Below are 20,112 nucleotides of genomic sequence, written 5' to 3' on the forward strand. Positions count from 1 at the left end.
TTATTTATTAAAATATTTTTGGTGATACAATTATTGTCATCTTTTTCTTTTCTAGTCATCATCCAGATGCTTTGGACCAACAGGCAAGAAAGAGTTGGATTTTATTTTTCCAAAAAATAAATAAATAATAATAATAATAATCATGTTTATTATTAAAAGTGGTTTTAAATTATATATAAAACAATGTATTATGCTGGCCGCCAGTTTGCGTTGTGTTTTTATTTAGTTTTTAAAAGACGCGACGCTTTGGCGTAGGAATAAGATGGTCCTTTGAGACAGCTCACCCACCTCATAAATCCAAAATGTCGGTTCCAATATTATGTAATTTCTTAAAGTTTGGCGGTGCCCAATAATCTAATTAAAATAGTTTAGGTTAATAGTTTATTACATTTTAATTAATATTATGGTATTGAATTTGCTAATGTAAATGACATTCAAACAAAGTAATTGCATCTTTTCAATTATTGACGTGGCAAATAAAATATTTAAGTAAAATTTATTATTTAATAAAATAATTTTGTAAAAATAAAATTAATATTTCTTCTTTGTCTCTCTCGTCGGTCTAATATCAAAACAAAAATATTAAAATTTTTAATATTCAAACAAATTAATTTTTCAATGCGAAGGCCTAATATTGAGTCGTCTAAGCCAAACTGAGTGAAGAACCATATGAAACACATCAAACGGCTTCGCCGGCCGATGGACCTCAAAATGTCTCTGCACTTTCATCACACCTTGCTGCAATTTCAAGTACTTCGCCGGCGAAATGCCTTTCAAGATCTTCTTGATCTCCGGAATTCTCTTCGACGGAATCCGCAGAGAGAATTTGCTCCAATCGAGCACATCGTCGAACGGCAACGAGTAATAATCAGAGATTATAACCGGTACGCAACCACCTTGGATCGCTTCCACTAACCTAGGGCTTGCAACTTCATATCCGCTAGGGCACAGACAGAATCTGCTCCGGCTAATAAATTCGCCGTAGTTCTGGCCTTTATGAAGGTACTCGTGGACCTGGATTTCGTCGTCTTTATCCTTCCAATGCTCGAATAGCATCTTGCGGATGAATCCATGCGCTCCGCCGGCGAAAAACGCCAGAATCGAGCGATTCTCTGGCGGTTGGCCAGATCGAGAAAGATTGAGTTGGAAATTTGCAGGTAAGTTAATCTCCGGCAAAGATGCATCTCGCACAGGATTGAAGCCTTCGGATGTGTTCGCATTGCAGAGAACTCTGATGAGGTATTTGAAGAGGTCAGGATCCGCTTGTGTGATGTCAGGCGCCTGAAAGCTTTCCAGAATGTTAATTTTGTTAACTTCACAGTTCTTCCTCCACCGATTATGAACAAATTAAGTGACAAAAGCTCACATAATCCGTGAAAAACTTACCCAATCGTGGCAGGAGGCCATGAAATGATCGGCGCCTCGAGTTCGGTTCCAGTAAGGGTACCGATTGGCTACGACGGTCGCATAATCCTTGAAAATGCGAATGAGGCGGTCACGTGCGTAAGTGGTAATGGGCGTGTAGATGTATTCGATGATGTAAGCGATGCTTACGGGCAAGAAGAAGACATGGGCCTCATCTGGATTTTGGGCCGAAAATGGGCTTTTTCCGCTGTCCATCTCGTCGATGAAATGACCCTCGATTGAGTATATGTTTTTCATCGGCCCATCGTGAACCAATGGCTGCTCTCCTTCCTTGTAGGTCCATACTTTGAACCTCTTCACCATCTCAATATGACTCCTGAGCTTATGCACAGACAAAAACGGAAATTATTAGTGCCGGACACTCATGATATTGTCTACTTTGAGCATAAGCTTGACTTTGCTTCGGGCTTCCCAAAAGGCCTCATACCAATGGAGAGAGTATTATTTGATTATAAACTCACGATCATTCTCTAAATGATAAGGCGTGGACTTTCATTCTCCAACACAGACTATGTAACCCAAATTATAAAAGTAAAGTTGGGCCGTTGAAATTTTGGAAAATTAACAAATTCAGGTCAATTCGCAAGTTGATTTGAGTCAAATAATAATGATTCAAAGCACCTCTCTTTACACTATTTCGAAAACCTATACAGTATTTTCAATCCTAACAAAAAAGGGAAGGAGACGAATACTCAATTTAAGGTGAGTAAACAAAATTTCATACTCGATCTCATAAATACATACAAAATTTTGTGGAAAGCCGTATTAGATGAAAATCGTATATACGGCTTAGAGGGAGATCTTTCATATCTTTCGAGATCATCCACCCTACATGCGTCAAAAAGTAAAACATTTTTTTTTATCAAATCAACCCGACTAACTCGAGAATAGAGTTATAATTCAATCCTACCCTACTTATTACGAAGATAATTAACATTTGTAATCAATGTTAAAATAAGTATAATTTTTTAATAATAATAATAAAAAAACAAAATAAAAACAACCAACTCAACTCAACTTATTTTATTTGCAAAGTTAAAGTTTAGGCTTTTATGGCTTAAAATTTAGGAATAAAAATATAAAACAAAATAAATAAATATGTAAATTTAGGAAGTATAATACCATTGGAGTGGCGTGGAGTAATTTAAAAATTAAATAAATTAAATGATGATGAATGGGCAACTGTTTGGCCAAAAACAACAAAAGGAACAACGTCAACAGTGACAATGTTCGATTATTTAGGGCAGCCTAGATTTAGTACGAGGCAAGGCGGCTCCGCCGCTGCCCCTGCCCATTGCTTCCTAATCATTCTACCCTAAAAAAAATACACTAATCATGTTTTAATTCCATCCATTATTCCCTTCAAATTATATTATTACCATTCCTAAAAAAAATAACAATTAATTTAAAATCTTGTAAATTATTAATTTAACATAGAAACTTAATTAAAAAAAAAAATCCAATTTTTTAATGCAATCATATTAACTAGCAAAAAAGTTGAAATTAAAAATAAAAAAAAAAATCATTTATTTATCAAATTAACGTGCAAATCGAATATTAGAGAATGTGAAACGTTTAAGGCAAAATTAAGAATGCCATACGTTATTTCTTTTTTTTTTTTTCCCCAAAAATGTGATAATTATTAATAATTTTCCTTATTTGAAAAAAAAAAATTATTTTACGGGGAAAACAAACAAAGCATAGAAACTTTATAGAGGCAAAGATGGAAAGGGAATTAAAAGCGACAGGGGAGTCTTAACTGATGGAAAGCGTATGCGTTTCTGTAAACCCTTCCTCTGGGTATGAAGCTTTCCACCTTTTCCGACGTGTAGTTTCGCCGTACAATGGCTTCTTGGATCGCCACTCGAGCTCTCGCCAAATCCTCCTCGATCCTCTTCAACACCAAACAAATCAAACCCATCAGCAACATGAAGTAAATAAATTAGAAAAATAAAGAACACAAAACAACCTTGTCGGCGGAGGGCGGCGGCGGCGGCTGCGGCGGCGGCGGTGGGTGGAAGAAGGGGATGTTTTGGGTTATAATTAGAGGAAAAGGGTTGTGATAATTTGGCGGGAAAAGGAAGAGGAGGAGGAGTAATGGTGGGAGAAGGAAGAGTGGGAGTCTGTGTGAGGAAGCCATGAAAGGAGGAAGAAGAAGAGAAGAAGAAGAGAGGAGGTTATTTAATGGAGGAATTGCATGGTGTTCTTTTTAAGTTTAATATGGAAGGAGGAAGGAGAAAGGAGGATTTTATGTGGGTTTTGACCAATACTCTTTTAATTTTTATTTGGTAATATGTATGGGAAAGCATTTAAGGAGAAAGAAATGGGAAATAATGAGTATTTATTGGCTTTATTTTACCATATAATTTGTATAAATAAGTGTAATTCGATTACGATTTGGAATTCATATACTTAACGAACACGGATGGAGGTCATGAGGCAACCTATCTGAACCGAACATGGAAGAGTTTTAGTTGGTTGTCGGTAAGTCTATGAACAGGACTCTCCACAATGGTATGATAGTATTCCTTGATTATAAACTCATGATCATTCCCTAAATTAGTCGATGTGGGACTTTCATCGTCCAACATGTCCTAGTCCTTCCGCAATACTTCTCTATCTTTAAGAGTGAAAACTACCCCCACAAATTTACACGAGTTTATTCACCATATTTTGTCCTTACTTACATGAATCCCAGACACTCATGAAGTTTCTATAACTGAGCCATCCAAAAAAGAAGTACATCAGGTTTATATAAGTAATTATTTTTTATTATTTTAAGTCATTTCCAGTCATCATATTCTTAGGATCGTTCTCATTCATATATCCCTCATTTATTAGTGTTCGAGTAAGTTTAATTTTTTTTTTTTTTAAATCGTATAAAGACTTTATAAGGTGGAAGGTTTAATCGCTTTAACACTAAGAAAAAAAAAAAAAAAAGCGGATTCCCTGACATTCTGTTTGTTGGAGTAACTGTAAGAGTTAAATAGATATAATAATTGTTTTTTCCAAATGGAATTAGATGTAATGCTCAAACATTACTAAATGTGTGATCATTATTTTGACTACAATAAATAAATAAATTAATAGGATAGAGATATTTAAACTTCCGTCTTAAATAAAAAGAATATATGTCAATTATAGAAAATAAATATTCATTTTAACTCGTTTGTTATAGGGAGCTTGACTAAAAGAGAACGAAACCGAAATTATATTCTCCATCCCGTCAAATTAACGATGAATTGATTTATTATTATTATTATTTTTAATTATAGAAAATAAGTTAGATTTTGAATCTTTAGAAATTATATGGATTAAATAATATAATTATATTTTCTTTAAACAGATAAAATTTTAAAAATATTTCCATAACACTAATTCACACGAAAATTTTATTTTTTAAGTTCATGTGAAGGCTCTTAAAAAAAAGTATTATGTTTATTGTTCGGGGTTAGATTTTGTGTATTAAAGTGAACCGGAATAATAAATAAGATACTAAATATTATTTCACAACGATGAACGGTAAAATTCTATTTTAAAATGGTGAAGTAAGAGGCGATATTAAAATTGTGAGCCACATTGATTCGGGTATTCGAATATCACATATGGGAAAGGGTTATGGGAGGAGTACGTAGAGGAAGAAATGGAGTATGCGATTTGCAGTAGAAGAGGGAGGCGAAGCACATGGGGAATTTTGCGTTATTTATTTGAATTTGTTTTGTTTATGGAAATGAGATGGCTCATCGTTGTGTGCAGACAACAATGAAAGCCATGAATTCTCCCATTTCTTCGGGTACATTCCGTCTAGGGTTTAGGGTTTAAGTACCAATGGACATGGACAATATTAAATACAAGTGGAGAATAGATGGAGCGTAGGAAACTTTAAGATTTTTGACCAATTTTTTAAGAAATGAAAGCGGATCTAATTCAAGGGTTCCTCTGTACGGTTCGTTCACGGAGGGTAAGTCGAGGCCTAAGATTAGGTTGAAAGGCGTAGTCAATTGGACAATAGGTGAATATTCTTGTACTACCCATTATTGATCCCGAGGGATGAAAGAGACTAGGTTAGCCGAAAGATGGTTATCGATTTAAGGTCACAAAGTGACCTTGTTTTTTTGGGGTAAGAAGGGGCAGAGAAAATACGCTGAAGTAACCCATGTTATACTCTCAGGAAAAGCTCGAACGACCTTCAACAAAAGAGTACTAATATCCGAAATCGACACAGATGTATAGGTAGAGGATACCTAGTGGCACGAGACAACTCACTCTAAGAACTCGGCAAAATAGCCCCCATAACTTTGAGAGAAGGAGTGCCTCCTCACAAAGGGGTTATAGTAACTAGGCCCGAGTGACTGTTTACAAAAAAAAAACACAGGTCTCCACAAAGTCATAAGACCATGTAGGGAGTTTGACGCCTGTCTGCCGAGTGCCAGAAGGTCAAGGAAATTGGTGAACAAGTTGAAACTCGATCTAAGAAGGTCAACATCTGGTCAACATGAAGCTTGAAATCATTCCAATCCAAGTAAAATAATTATTTTTTTTTATACAATAAGAACTTGTAATTTTAAAGGAAAATATAAATAGACGAACCCTCTGGATGAGAAAATCAAAGAAATAGATGATGAATAAATAAATTAAGAAGAAAAAAAAATACAATTTTTAAAATTAAGCGTTTAATTTCCAAATTAAATAGGCTAAACAATTGGGTTTGCAGTTTGATTTGTGTTTTTGCATTCACAACGTCAAATTTTCGCACCCAAAATTCTGACGCCACTCCAACAAAACAATGGTGGCACCGTAATGGGCCAAAGCTCCAAAAACCACCAAAACATGAAACAACTGGTGGCTATGTCCGGCCAGATCGAACCGGCCCGGAAGCCACCGCTCCGGAATCCGGCTCACGTAAAACCCGGTTCCAGTGAGATAAAACAGAGCCATCGCCGCTTCATAAGCCAGAGTGATATTCCGGCGAGGATTACTCCAATTCACGACGGCGGAATGAATCGCGGGAACAATACCGAAGAGACCCATGGAGACGAAGAGAAGAGCTCTATAGGACCGGAATTTGCTGGCGGAAAGCGCCGGGGAGAGCAGAGTAAGGATGGTGAAGATGCCCATGATGGTGATTCCGGCGAGATAGACGAATTGCCAGAGGGGATCGCATTGAAAGATGTAGTAAATTGGGGGGAAAAAGGAGGTGATGATCATGACGGCGATTCCGATGTAGTCGATTCTGAGTAAGAGGAGATTTAGAGGGTGAGAATGGCAACAAAAGAGATGGCAAATGCTGCTCGAGAGAAGGCAGAACATTGAGCCGCCTAAGAACACGAAGAACGGCCACCGTTCTGTGCTCGACCCGTTGGTTACCAAACTGATGTTGTCGCCGCCTTCGTATGGGTGGACGCTTCCCACCAATTCCATCAGTTCTGTTGCTGTGGTCTGCATGACACACAGTTATTAATGTTTTTATTAAAAAGTTAGATGAAACTTTAGGACAAAATTAAAAAACTTACACATATTTTGCTAACCAATTTGCTTTTATTTTATAAAAAAAATGTGTTTATTTTCTCCACATTTCATTATAATAACAAAAATTTTAAAACTAAAGATGAAAATCATCGTAAAAAACTATGACAAACAAGCAAAATGTTTGGAATCATCTAGCTCTCATGGCTTAGATCTAAGCTTCCCGAAAAGGCCTCGTACTAATGTAGATAATATTCATGTTAGATGAACATGACCCTCCACAATGATATGATATTGTCCACTTTGAGCCCGAGGGCTTTGCTTTGGGCTTCCCCAAAATGCCTCACACCAATGTAGAGAGTATTCTTTGTTTATAAACCCGTGATCATTCCCTCAATTAGCCGACGTGGGATTCTCATCATCAAACACCTCCCTTCGAACAAAGTATACCTTCCCTTAATCGAGGCTCGACTCCTTTGGAGTCTTAGTCATTTTTTACTATGCCTTCCAGGAGGGTTGACTCCTTTTCTTTTGGAGTCCTTTGTTCGATTTACTAATCTATTGACACGACTAATTTTTAGGGCATGGTCCTCACTTATAAACCCATGATCATTCCCTAGATTAGTCGACGTGGAATTCACTCCCAATAATCCTCGACACAAGATTCTAAAAAGAAAAAAAAAGTTAAATAATTAAGAAACGAAAATTATTATTTTAGTTTTCAAACATAGGTATGAATTTTAAAAAAATCTTAATAAAATTATATAATAGAAGAAAAAACTCATGATTGATTAAACATAGTTAAAAATTTTAAATTTGTAAACTCATAGATATGCTTATATTGACTATTGGTATTTTAAGTAGATATGGACTACTCCTTATATGAAAATTGACATTGAACTAACAAAATTCTATAAAGTAATGGATGAAGAAAGGGTTATAAGGTGTACTTACTCCAATGAAATCTTTAGAAGCATAGGAAATGTTTGAACAGAAAGATGAGAGCATAGACCTGCATCAAAATGGGGAATTCATTGCATCAAAACTCACGATTTAATTAAACATGTCAACTTCAACATAGCTAATGGATTTTTTTTTTTTTTTTTTTNTTTAGTGTTGAGCAGATGAACATGCGTTTTACCGGGTAAAATATGTTGAAATCGACATATTTTTCTTAAAAATCAAATTTGAATTATCGAAGAAAGAAGTATTTGTGAATGATAAACTAATTGAAGTTTGTTGTTGCTTGTGACGAAGAACTATTGAAGTCCTAATTCATCCTCTAATCAAGAACTGAAATGGATGCTTATGAGTTCATTCTTTTTCCTCCAAAGCCGAGATTAATTGTTTCGTGTTCTTAATCTTAACTACTACCGATTCGAAGAAACAACAAATCCACCGATTAAACTAAATCAGAGAATCAATTTTCACTATCAGAAGCCAAAAATCAAAAGAGAGAAAGCAGTTCAGGCGAAAATTTCCCCAAATTAAAATCGCCATTTCTAACTACGAACGGAATTAGAAGAAGTTTCAAACACAGAACGAACCTGGAAAAGAACCCGAACAGATCCGCCACTTGAGGCACTTCTTCCATCAGATTCGCCAAACACAATCCCAAGAACAGAACAAATCCAATCAAATGCCTGAAAATTTCAAAAAAAACACACACATCATCACAACGCACAAATCAAAATCCAGAACATCACCAAATCGAAGAACAACGCTAAGTCGAGGCCTCACGTCCAAACATTTAGGGTTTCATTATGCCATTGGAAGACACTAAGAAGAGCTCGCTTGAGAGGCCATTCAGCTCTATAATAATGAAGAATAAACTCATTATCTTTCATATACTCAGGCAACTCCTTAAACGAAACCAACCGACAATCCTCTCCGATTTCATCGCAGCAGCTTTGCTTCTCTCCGGTTCCCTTCCGCCTCTGATTCGTCTCCTCCATCTTCGCTCTCTTCCGATCTTCTCCCGTACAGATCCTTCTCGGAACAACAAATTTGAAGAATCTCTTCCAAAATTTTCCAAATACTTACACAAGACAACAATTTCGCTTTACTTAAAGCCTTACTTATATAGACAAATTTATTTTTCTTTAAGCATTATTCAAAAAAAAAAAAAAAAAAAAAAAAAAAAAAAAAANTGCAGTTTGTGTGATACACAACCACACCAACTACTTTATTTAATCTCTCTCTTTCTCTCTCTCCATGCAGGTGCAGCTAACTTGAAGATCTTAATATTTTCTCTCTCTTAATTTTTTATTTTAATTTTTTAAAATTATTAATTATTAATTATTATTATTATTATTATTATTATTATTATTGGTATGAAAGAGGGGTTGGCTGGTGCAATATTTGGGCCACCTATCATAGCAATATTAAAATTTTGACCTTTGGTTTGGTCACTTACCTTTAAAATTATAAATAAAATAAAAAATTATACTTTTTGTTTATTAATTTTTCAAAAATAGTAATTATTGGAAGGAATTATATATTTCAAATATATATAAAAATTAAAGTAATGCAATTAATTAGAATGTAAGGAAGGGAACTAGCTGAGCTAATTATCTTGACTTAGATAAATATTAATTATTATAAATGTAGTTAGGCGAGTTAATGAATTGGGTTGAAAATTGTGCTTTAACTCGATTTATTGTGCTTAATCTAATTTATCCGTTCGAGTTGTTCGAATTATTTATTTATTTTTTATAAAATTAATTGTTTATATGGCAAATATTTATTTGTTTCATTATATTAAAATTAGATTACATATGAAGTACATAAATATATTGTGTAGTACGAGCCACGTGGGCCACTACAAATCGGTGAAAAACTTGGTTGCTCGTTTATTTATGAACCATGTGGGCCAATTCGAATTTTACATGTGTTTCCAGCAACACTACCCCAGACGGAATGGTAAGAAAAAAAACGTTCATACTCTATAACTTCTAACTTCACGAACGAAATTGGAACGAAATTGGAACGAAATTGGTACATTTGGTTTGAGTTTTGCGTTGGGTTTTGTTTGAGTAAAGGAATGAAATTGGTAATTATTTTAATGAAAGAAAATAGGAAATGAAAATGAAGGGAATTAAATGTGTAATGAAGGGTAGTTGGAGGGTGAAGGGTAAAGTATTTAGGTCATAAAAACTCGGCCATTTTTTATTTTCCAATTGGTCTTCGTTTGGTAGCGCCACTCCCAACTCCTAACTCTCAACCCTTTGAAAAATAAATCCGAGGTTGAGAGGACAGGTGGCCGACCACTACAGGACAATTAATTATCCACCTATTTTCGCTTTCTTTTATCCCCAAACACACTTCAAAACCTAACCTCAATCTTCGATAATTGACCAACTTTTTATTTCCCACAAGTTTTATCTTTTATCCTTCTAAGGAAAATCCAAGAAATCTTCTTTTTTTTCCTTCTGGAAGCCTCTTTATAAGTCGTAAGACCGATTAAGAAAGATAACTCTAGGATAGCCCGTCGATTACGCTTTAATTCTTGTAGAATATAAGAAAGAAAGAAATTTTAGAGACGACTCTCACAATAGTATGATATTATCTACTTTGAACATAAACTCTCGTGACTTTGTTTTTTATTTCTCCAAAAGGTCTCATCCCCTTTTGATATATCATTTTGTGTTATTAAATGAGAATAGTACAAAGGAATCTACATAATATGAAGTGGGTACCATAAACTTACCCCAACAAAGAGAATTTCATTCATTTTTTACAGTATCAAGTTTAGAGTATTATTCTCTGAGGTGTTTGCCAGTTACCATGAAAACAGCAAGCTAGAAGATGCTGAAAGGACAAAACACACAAAAGCTGCACAAAACTGAGATTTAGCTTACCTTTTCATGCCCACCAAAAGAAAGAGGCCAATGTGTTATTTCACCATTTTTGTTTTCGTTTTTTCCTCCTAAAATGCCATGAAGACAATTACAGAAACGTACCAGGAAGAGTTCAGTTGCAATGCAGGCATTGTAAAATTTCTACCCCTTGAGAAGGCCAATTGTCTCCAAGCAAGCTCGAATATCAGCACTGCTAGCCTCCTCAGAAGCTTCTGCAACATTTGCAGAGTCAACTGGAACGACGTCCGAAAGAGGGTAGCTTCTGTTGGCGTGGAGTTGGTTGATAGCGCCGCTACAAACGCCCTTCAGAACTACACTTTTGTGCAATCCACCAAGCAACCCTTCATAATCTGTGTCCCCTATCTCTCCAACAAACACAACCATTTTTGACAGCTCCGTGCCCCATCGAACATAAAGATACCTGACACCATTGCATCGCAAGGGGAAAAAGTTCTAGTAAATTTCATAGAATCAAATCCCTATGAAGAGTTATTTAGGTTGTTGGACTCCACATCGTCAAATTAATTGGAGTAGTACCCATTTCTACCGTAATATAGGAAAGTTTCTCCATGGTAAGACCCTCAAACCTTAATGTAGAGAGAAAGGTCATGGCCGTTTGATAGTATATTTAAGTTCCTAGACATTTAAATTGCTCATTTCCAGTCAGCTTTCTCACTGGTTTTATGGTTCAAGATATAAAGCTTAAGATGTCAAGGGAAAATTCACAAACGCACTCCCCAGTCTCAAGGTCTTGCCAGCAGGAGATTGCCTTTTTAGATGGATAATATTTTCGTCCTAAAAGTTGAAGGAGAAAACTTCGAGGAAAAGGTCTAAAACCTATACATTTATGCCCTGCCCCATGCCAAAATTGGTGGACAATAGCTTACCGAGACAACTCAGCACACACTGTCATCTTCTGAATCAGTCAACGTTAGGTCTCTCTCATAAATCAAACTACCTCCTCAAAACCTGGTTGGTTAGAATTCGATAGTCTTCATTTATACTTAATAGTTAAAATATCAAATCATATTTCAAAGAAATAGACAACTTTAAAGCAGGCAGGTTGAGACTCGAGAGCTTGTTTAGTATTTAAGCGTTAACAATTAATTCTAAGAATTGTGTTTCTGTGGCATATAAAATGTTGGCAGTTATATACGGTTAACATATATAATTTATTATAAAAAAAATTTAAGAGAGAGAGAGACTAATTCTACTTTATTTCAAATAATTCGGTAACTAGTGAGATTTTATACTTTTTTATTAAAAAAAAAACTAGAAAAAAATAACTTCTTGCTAACCAAATATACTTTCAATATGCTTTCTTTATCCTAGAAACAAATAATTTTTAAAAATAACTTCCAAACAGCTTATTGGTGCCTAAGAGTTGTAGTTTCTCAAGGATTTACTACATGCCATGATCTTCCAATATCCATGGTTATACTGAGAGAGAGATAGTAAGAAAATACACAAGAGCATGCACCAAAAGTAATAGTACCTGAGCGCCTGGGAACGGGATGCCAGTACTGGAATTACATTTAGCCTGGTGCCATTCTGACAATAAACAACATGACAACGCAGAGCTTGAATTCTCAACGATTTTCTGAGTTCCTTAACTGCTGGGATCTGCACAAAAGCAAAGGAAATTCTTGACTTATGAACTCCTGAGACATGCAATCAACAAACGATGCCTCTACAATGAGATACATAGTTTAGGAATACTAAAAATTCACCAACAAGATAACCTTTTTCCACAATAAGAAAACTGATCAACGTCATCACTAAAAGTTGAAAATTACCACTTCAGGCTTCCGAACATTGAAAGTGTAACAATAATTTGTTGAAAGTTGCTCAGCTGCAGTTACAAGTTTTTCTTCGGTATTAGCGCTCCTATCAGAAACTGAAGCAGCCCATTTAACTAGAGTTTTCCTTAATCCTTCTCCACCCCATCGATATTCAATGTGTGAATGGTAATAGAAGTCAACCACAAAGGGATCATCTTCCAAATTTGTGGATGAATAGTAAAGATCACTGCCACTGTTGCAAATGAAAGCATCAAAATCATTAGCACGGTAGCCCCCTGCGACCAGAAATGAATTCACTTCAGATATGGTCAACGATGTAGAGAGAATAAACCCTATAGTGCCTTCACTCCTTTCCTTCTCCACTGCCCCAAACAACTTTCTTGTGGTTTCAACGAGACCTGTAATAGTATCGCTATCCACCGCAATTACAAAGAGATGTTTCCTCCTCCTCAATGCCGGAAACTTGCCAGCATTTGCATTTTTATCAGCTTTTTCTGCAACTGATTTTCGTGTATCCCTTGAAACACCCTTTGACCAGTTCAATACAGCATTCTCTAATTTAGTTGTTCTATCTTCGAGAGATCTATCAGTTCCACCACTCTTCTCTCCATCTAATGAAAACTTTAGGTTTAGAGAAATGTCTTGTATATCCCTCCACGAATCACCAGGTGAGCCTGATTCTGAGTTATCATCTTCATCTTCATTTCTTTGCCAATGTGGATATCTCGGTTTGCAACTAGAAATTTTTGATAGATATGTCTTACAATGCTCTGGCCATGAAAATAGGTGAATATTCTTCAAACCACTCTGCCGGCATCTAGCCCAAAGGTGCTTGTCTGCAACAAGCTTCAGAAGAGCATCAGCGATAGACTGTTGATCATGCGGATCAACAAGAAGACCGTTGTCAAGCACCTGCACAAACATTTTATTAAGTTTAAAATATGTCAAGCATATGAAAATATACAAGCATGAGAATCAATGGTTGTAATCAAAATTTTATGGCTAAAAGCAGGCATACCCGATGTATATCAACAGGACCTCCATTTTTTGTAGCAACAATGGGTAAACCATGGGCTGCTGCCTATTAAACAAAAGTGTAGAATAGATAACTGGTTAATAAAATAAATACTTTTGTGAAATGAAAAGTAAGGAAATAATAGAAATCACCTCAATTAGAGTAAGTCCAAATGGCTCAATGAATGCTGGATTTATAAAAACGCCCTGCAAATCATAAATAAGGATAGCAACTTAAAGGATAGGTGTTCAATACAAAAGCAGGACGCCACAAGAATGTCCCAGGCATGAAGAGAACAAAGAAAGCCAAGAACGAGCAAGAGAAGATATCCCAAAATGGGAAACGGATATTAATATAACCCACAGGCACTGGATGACGGTGCAAATTACAAAATATTAGCCACTGGCATTTAAAAAGCTTAATAAAGCGCATACCATATTCCTCAGAGAACAACAGTCAATGTTTAGCGTGCAAAATATATATTTTTTAAACCATGCTCCAAAATTCAAAGGGATTCACAATATCAAATTGAAAAAATGGACTTGAGGACCTCACAATGCAGTATGTATGTGCATGAAAGAAACTAGTTTAAAAGCAAACTATGCACCTACGAATTACTATGGCTAGAAAAGTTTATGAATTGGTTCTCATGAACTAGCTAGGTGCAGTGAATGTAGGAATTCTGAAGTTGTATATGAAGAAAACTACATAATTCACTAACCAGCAAGCTGTATTGAGAATAGATAAACATTGTAAACAGGACAAGAGAGAAAATGTACCGAATATTTATTCTTTGTGAACACATGAGTACCTTGGTTTTTGCAGCCAGACGATATATGTCAGGAACGTCAGATTGTTTGTGATGTTTAGGGTATGCCACTTGTCCATACAAATCATATTTGTCAATAAGCTTAAGCACTGAGAGAAGGACAGATGAGTTTGTACTTGACATTTCATCAATTCCTTCTCTATTACCCATAATTAGTGTCTGCAATGTATGAAGAAAAGTCACAGATAATTATCATGGCGCAAACAGCGTCAAGAAGATTGCCTGATCAATTATAATCCTTAAAGGATTCCACGTACAAGGTTTGCAAGCTCCCTAAGTGGCCGACATTCTCCAAATGCTTTGACCAAAGTTGTGATATTCTTCTTTGGATCCGGTCTCGCAAGTGCAAGTATCATAGGTTTACGAGGATTAGTGAAGAAACGCATTATCTGCAAATGCCATAATATAGATCAAGATTATTAAAAAACCAGGGTTCATTATTGTGTGGAAGAGGAAATCTTCTAACAGCTAGCAGTCCACGCCCACAATAACTTAAAGTAGATGCATAATAATAATAATAATAAACATAACCTCAAACCAGATAGGTGGATCTGGCAAAGCAGGATGATCCTCGTTTCCTTCTGTCTCAACGTCCATATCACCTTCAGGAGGAACAATATGATGGAACTCCATTCCAGGGGGGATTATCTGCATAGGGGAAAGGAATATTTTGATATATTATATGAAAGGAAAGTAGTCAAGGGCCAAGCAAACAAGACAGCTGGTTAAACAATGTCAGACAGTTAGCAAACAAGTTAGCCTGCATCAGGAACAGTCAGACAACACTACATAAGACCACACAACGAAATTTGCGTACAATTAGATGGAAAATTTTAGAATACATGTACCTCCGAAGTAATAACTCAGAAATTTGTTGATGAGAAAGGACTACGACTTGCCAAAATGACTCAACCAAGTTCAACCACTATCAAATAAAGAATGGTAAACACTCTATATACATGGAAGTATCATCCAATTTGTTGATCTTATCAAACATTAATCGCGTCTGAAGGTCACATGCACTACATAGATGCAGAAAATTCAACATACAAGCATGTAGACATTTGTTACTTACCACCATACGGGGCATGAACCTGCCATAACAACTCACATTACGCTTTATCCTAGCACGAAGTTTACGTTCCAGGATTGGATCAAACCCATCATATAATCTCCATTGCTCTTCAATTTCCTGTCTAGTGCTCGTTACAATTATTTCAGAGGCATCAAGGGCTAATTCTTCAGCTTCTATCCGGCGCATTATTTTGTATGTTATATTTATCTCATCCCTTGACAATCGAGCCTGTTTTAATAACTGCTCCAATTTATCCCGACCTAATGAGTGGCCAGTAAAAAGCATTGGAACATTTAAAGCACCAGAGAGCAGCGCTGCAGAATCCCCAGCATCAGCATAATGTCCATGGATTGCAACTGGCCAGACCGGATGTCCCCCACCAATCTGCTCACCAAGAACTTTAGACATCTGGATGACATGGCTAAGTGCACCATCAACAAATTCAGGGATGTGCGGCCACAGAAGTTCTTTAGGAATATATTTATCTCTTGGACCAAATGGTATACGAATAATATAGGCACCACTGCTCTCGCCTATCTCACCTTCCAAGCCTTCTGAATTACATGGATTCAGCATTTCCGTAGGTTCTGCATAGCTCCAATCAACCTCTGGGGATGATACTTGTCTTGTGAGCAAATCTACCCGATACACTCCGGGCATTGATCCCAATGCCCTAGCAAGTTCTACCACATATTTAACCTAAACAAGATGGAGAAGTAGAAATCAATCAGTTATGCAATTCTATACATGAACGTAGAAAATGAGGTGTTATAGAAGTCAAGATTATAGAGACAGAATGAAACTAATATTACTTGACCACCAGTATCAGAATCACGGCCAAGCTCCATGTTATCTCCCCTTATCAGACCATGAAGACTGCATAGCATTGATCGCAAAAGTTAATGAAATGAGTAATAAATATCCAAGATCACAATATATATAAAATCATAGCATCACAAGAGATCCAATCAGAGGGTGGATTTAATGGTCTGGAAAAATTTAAAGAAATTAAATGACTATAGAAGGAATTTGCTATATCAGTTTAGAAATAGCCATACAAATCTCACAACCTAAACTTCAAAGGTAGTTGTAGTTATTAGGAAAAGGAGATTATATTCACTTTCGCTTCACTAAACTTGCATTTGATAAACAAGTGAACAGATATAACACATTGCAAGTTTGCAACAATAAAGGAAAATCATGACAAAAATCAGTACATTGAAAAGAAAGAAAAGTAAAGTTATGGTCGTGCCTCACTAAGACAATATACAGCTTTTTCCCCTTTTGCTGACTAGCCCACACCTCCATTGCATCAACGGAGTTGATTCTTGGCAAACGTGTCTTGGCGTTATCTCCTTGAACCAGTATATCACTGACTACATCTCCTTTCTCTCCCTCTGATAAATCTTCAGACATATCAGCCGTTGCTTCTCTTCGACCCTTTTCCCGTTCAAGACGACGCTTGGCCTTCCTTAGGGCTTCCTCTCCTTCAAGCTACAAAACCATAGATTTCATAACTACTAATGTGCGTATTATGCTTTCCAGTTTAACCATCACCTTTACAAAAAAGTTCGCGTTCACATAATTCAAATCTCAATTAACAGATATGCATTGTCTCCAGTTTCAAAGATAATAATAGTAATAACAGTCTTAGTGATCAACAGCTTAGTTTTTAATATGCAAAAAGCTGCATGTTCTATCAGTTTTCTAGTGGCCCTGCTAATCTTAGCAAAATATAATCTAACATTTGCATGGTGGCGGACAGTACAGAATCACAAACTTCATACCGAACAATCAAAGAACTCAAGAATGCTGCCAAAAGATAGGCCACAAATCTCAGAGGGAGACAGAAGAGATAGCAAGATTCATACGTAATTTTTTCGATCAAACAATCCAGTAATTCCTCAAGAAGCTTATGTCGCATGCGAACTAGCCACATAATCTGCGATTATATTGATACAAAAAACAAGAAAACAAACCTGTTTCTTCTGACGAGCTAAGTTCCAAATCCTCCAGCACATATTCTCCAATCTAGTATTCCTCTCCTGAGGACTTCGGGTGGCTGCAGCCTTGAACACACAAACATAGCAAGCAACTCGAGTTCAGAGAAAGCAACGCCATAGTTCGATAAATCAGGCGAGAAATGAATAGATATCCGATTACCTTAACCCAAGAGCGATACAGATCACTTTCATCGAAGCCAGTGATGACCTCCTCAACAAAATACCGAGTAGGATTGAAGTGTCCCCTCTCTCGGAGAAGCAACGACGACGATTTCTTCGCAGACTTGGTTTTATCAATACCAGGCCCAACATCAAGAATTGCCTCCAAATAGCTATTAATCCAATCATTTCCAGCCATTATACTCGAAAGCCAAAACCTCGATTCTCTTCTCCGGCCTCTCCTCCCTCGATTCTCTGAGTTAACTCTCAGAGAACAGAAAGATTTGAGAAGAAGATGCGCACCTCAGACGTTGAAAATTGGCAAACTCTGACAATCCAAGACTCAAAACCATGAAGAGATTCGGAATTGGGTGTCGTTTTCTTGCCCGGTGAGCGCGCTAAAAAAGCTCACCACTGTTTATCGCTATGCGTTTCACCATAAATACGCCTACTTTCCGTGAATTTCTACACGAATCTAAAAAAATACGCTCTAAATTACTTCACTCTCACCATTTTCTTCATAAATTAAAATTTTATAATTATTTATTGAGCTAAAATTATAAATTGGATATTATATAATATGATATTTTAATTTTAGATATATATATATATATATATATATATATATATATATATGGTCATTTAATAATTTCTAGCTTTTTATCCTGGGATTTCATGCCTTTTATTTATTATTTTTAAATATTTAAAAATAAATAAATTATTAGTTAATCAGAATGTAGTGTGCTGGCGAGTCACGTTTTATTTCGCTGGCTTTGATGGTTTTGGTGGTATATTCAGTAGAATTATTCCTTTTACCATATTTATTTAGTTATTTTTATTTACTTATTTATTTATAAATAATTCCGTTTTACCAGATTTGCCACTCGTGAGTTGACAAAGCACGCCCCGGTCCCACCTTCCCAATTTTGCAATCTTTGCCCTTTTATTTATTTATTCAACAATTTCCAACGCCAAATATAATTATTAATTATTAATTATTTTAAATTGTTTGTTGAGCTATAAAAACTAGTTTGTTCCATTATTATTATTATTATTTTAATTGAACATTTAAGATAAAATAATATTGTCATAGTACTATAAATTTTTCTTGACTTTTAACGTTGTGATTTGTATCTTGTCCGTTAAACTATGTTCGGATTGACATGATTTTTAATGACTATGCTAAAATGACGGTAATAATGATTGTAATTATTTTTAAAAATTTCATGCCTAAAAGTCTAGAGAAACAACCCATCTCTAACACGACGTGCAATTAAATGTCTAATTTAACCGACCTACATGTTTGTTGTTAGTAGGATGCATAGTGTAGTATTGAGATAATGACTTGTGATGTGACAGAATATTCCTCTGGTACTCGCGGTAAATAGTGGAATATAGCGCACGCATAGATATGATGACTTTATTTTATTGAATCTAATATTTCGGGAAGCTCTTGGACCAAGTGACTAGAGGTGTGGATAACAAGGTCACCTTCTCCATTTTGTCCCTATCTTGTAGTAAGGTAGGGGTGGTTCGTTTGAGTAGCTCAATTGCTCGTGATGTGCCATGGAACCTCCACCGTGTTGGGGGACAGAGTAAAACATAGTTAGATGTATAGGAGCCGACTCGTCGTCAGCGGCTTTTACTCAGCTATACGTCGCTTCAATCTAAGCACTAACTCAAGCAGGAGAGTATGTTGTACATAACACCACACTAGTGCGAGTTCTTTAAGCACGTCATTATGGCATGTGATTCATCTTTGGGTCAGATCCAATGATATAACGTATAATATATGGTTTGCATTTAATTTTACACAAATTAATCTTAGGGGTTGGATTTAATCTTAGCACCGACAATAAAATGACACGTCATTATTTTATAATAGAAAAGTAGAATAAACCTCAGCCGTTGAAAAACCATCCAACTAAAATTGGACGCATATCATATCAGTCAACAATCAAACTTTGACCTTATCTATTAGACAGGTTTTGACTAAATATTGAATATTCTTTTTTATTTTTCTCTTTTGATATTTTATTCTGATAGTTATTTTTAATAGACATCACACATCTTGACGTGGCACGTGTATGCCCACTCTTTTTTGTACGTGTAATCCCACGTATTTAATCCCTCTCTTTTTTTATTATTTTAAAAGTTTAAATTATTCAACGCTTGCCTTGAGCGTATGCTTTGAATGTGACAACAAAATGTTTGGCTGGCTTCAGGCCACGTCAAAGCGATCACGTGTCATATCTGACTATTTTATACAAATATAAGGCTTGCATTAAATTTTGAATTTATCTCAATCTTATATACAAAATTTTTAAATTATTAAAAATATTATACGGTCAATTTTAAAATGTTTCATTTATACCCTCACGAGTTTAAAATATTAATAATCATTAAATTTTAAAAATAGTATTAACACTTTATATCTTTAAAAAAAAATTACTGTCACAGACGAAAACGGTCCATTGT

At 35.7% G+C, this 20,112-nt stretch overlaps 3 protein-coding genes and 1 long non-coding RNA gene across 5 annotated transcripts; 1 reads left to right on the forward strand and 3 right to left on the reverse strand.

Annotated features, from left to right (window-relative positions):
- Positions 1-567: 567 nt before the first annotated feature.
- Positions 568-3,703, reverse strand: LOC111779764 (probable glycosyltransferase At5g20260). Of its 2 annotated transcripts, none has more exons than XM_023659894.1 (4): positions 3,395-3,703; positions 3,186-3,319; positions 1,387-1,741; positions 568-1,281 (listed from the first exon to the last, which is right to left on the reverse strand). In XM_023659894.1, the coding sequence occupies exons 1-4, from the start codon at positions 3,563-3,565 to the stop codon at positions 616-618; spliced, it is 1,326 nt and encodes a 441-aa protein (XP_023515662.1). In that variant the 5' UTR covers positions 3,566-3,703; the 3' UTR covers positions 568-615. The 2 variants fall into 2 exon arrangements, with proteins under 2 accessions (XP_023515662.1, XP_023515663.1); XM_023659895.1 differs by having other exon boundaries at positions 1,387-1,746; positions 3,395-3,588.
- LOC111779766 lies at positions 1,694-19,706 on the forward strand. The gene is made up of 3 exons (XR_002812733.1): positions 1,694-1,776; positions 16,556-16,558; positions 19,694-19,706. It is a non-coding gene; the product is annotated as an uncharacterized LOC111779766 (long non-coding RNA).
- LOC111779765 (heptahelical transmembrane protein ADIPOR1) lies at positions 6,032-9,011 on the reverse strand. Its single transcript, XM_023659896.1, has 4 exons — positions 8,632-9,011; positions 8,439-8,534; positions 7,846-7,903; positions 6,032-6,864 (listed from the first exon to the last, which is right to left on the reverse strand). The coding sequence occupies exons 1-4, from the start codon at positions 8,844-8,846 to the stop codon at positions 6,160-6,162; spliced, it is 1,074 nt and encodes a 357-aa protein (XP_023515664.1). The 5' UTR covers positions 8,847-9,011; the 3' UTR covers positions 6,032-6,159.
- LOC111779763 (probable sucrose-phosphate synthase 1) lies at positions 10,573-18,050 on the reverse strand. The gene is made up of 13 exons (XM_023659893.1): positions 17,636-18,050; positions 17,452-17,541; positions 16,725-16,966; positions 16,285-16,348; positions 15,473-16,171; positions 14,929-15,045; positions 14,655-14,786; positions 14,380-14,556; positions 13,721-13,774; positions 13,572-13,634; positions 12,548-13,465; positions 12,247-12,374; positions 10,573-11,172 (listed from the first exon to the last, which is right to left on the reverse strand). The coding sequence occupies exons 1-13, from the start codon at positions 17,831-17,833 to the stop codon at positions 10,893-10,895; spliced, it is 3,162 nt and encodes a 1,053-aa protein (XP_023515661.1). The 5' UTR covers positions 17,834-18,050; the 3' UTR covers positions 10,573-10,892.
- Positions 19,707-20,112: the final 406 nt, after the last annotated feature.

This window comes from Cucurbita pepo, chromosome LG18 (genome assembly GCF_002806865.2).
Source record: "Cucurbita pepo subsp. pepo cultivar mu-cu-16 chromosome LG18, ASM280686v2, whole genome shotgun sequence".
NCBI lineage: Eukaryota > Viridiplantae > Streptophyta > Magnoliopsida > Cucurbitales > Cucurbitaceae > Cucurbita > Cucurbita pepo.

What these genes read in the sequence shown, in the direction of transcription:
- LOC111779765 (XM_023659896.1), bottom strand. Translation starts at nt 8,846, where the DNA reads ATGGAGGAGACGAATCAGAGGCGGAAGGGAACCGGAGAGAAGCAAAGC. An exon ending in GAAACCCTAAATGTTTGGAC is followed by an intron (nt 8,535 to 8,631) that starts GTGAGGCCTCGA and finishes TGAAATTTTCAG; the next exon opens with GCATTTGATTGGATTTGTTC. An exon ending in CTTCTAAAGATTTCATTGGA is followed by an intron (nt 6,865 to 7,845) that starts GTAAGTACACCT and finishes TGTGTCATGCAG; the next exon opens with ACCACAGCAACAGAACTGAT.
- LOC111779763 (XM_023659893.1), bottom strand. Translation starts at nt 17,833, where the DNA reads ATGGCTGGAAATGATTGGATTAATAGCTATTTGGAGGCAATTCTTGAT. An exon ending in TTAGGGAGCTTGCAAACCTT is followed by an intron (nt 14,557 to 14,654) that starts GTACGTGGAATC and finishes CATACATTGCAG; the next exon opens with ACACTAATTATGGGTAATAG. An exon ending in ATGTTCGGAAGCCTGAAGTG is followed by an intron (nt 12,375 to 12,547) that starts GTAATTTTCAAC and finishes GCTTTTGTGCAG; the next exon opens with ATCCCAGCAGTTAAGGAACT.
- LOC111779764 (XM_023659894.1), bottom strand. Translation starts at nt 3,565, where the DNA reads ATGGCTTCCTCACACAGACTCCCACTCTTCCTTCTCCCACCATTACTC. An exon ending in CGCCGCCCTCCGCCGACAAG is followed by an intron (nt 3,320 to 3,394) that starts GTTGTTTTGTGT and finishes TTGGTGTTGAAG; the next exon opens with AGGATCGAGGAGGATTTGGC. An exon ending in AACGCATACGCTTTCCATCA is followed by an intron (nt 1,742 to 3,185) that starts GTTAAGACTCCC and finishes GCATAAGCTCAG; the next exon opens with GAGTCATATTGAGATGGTGA.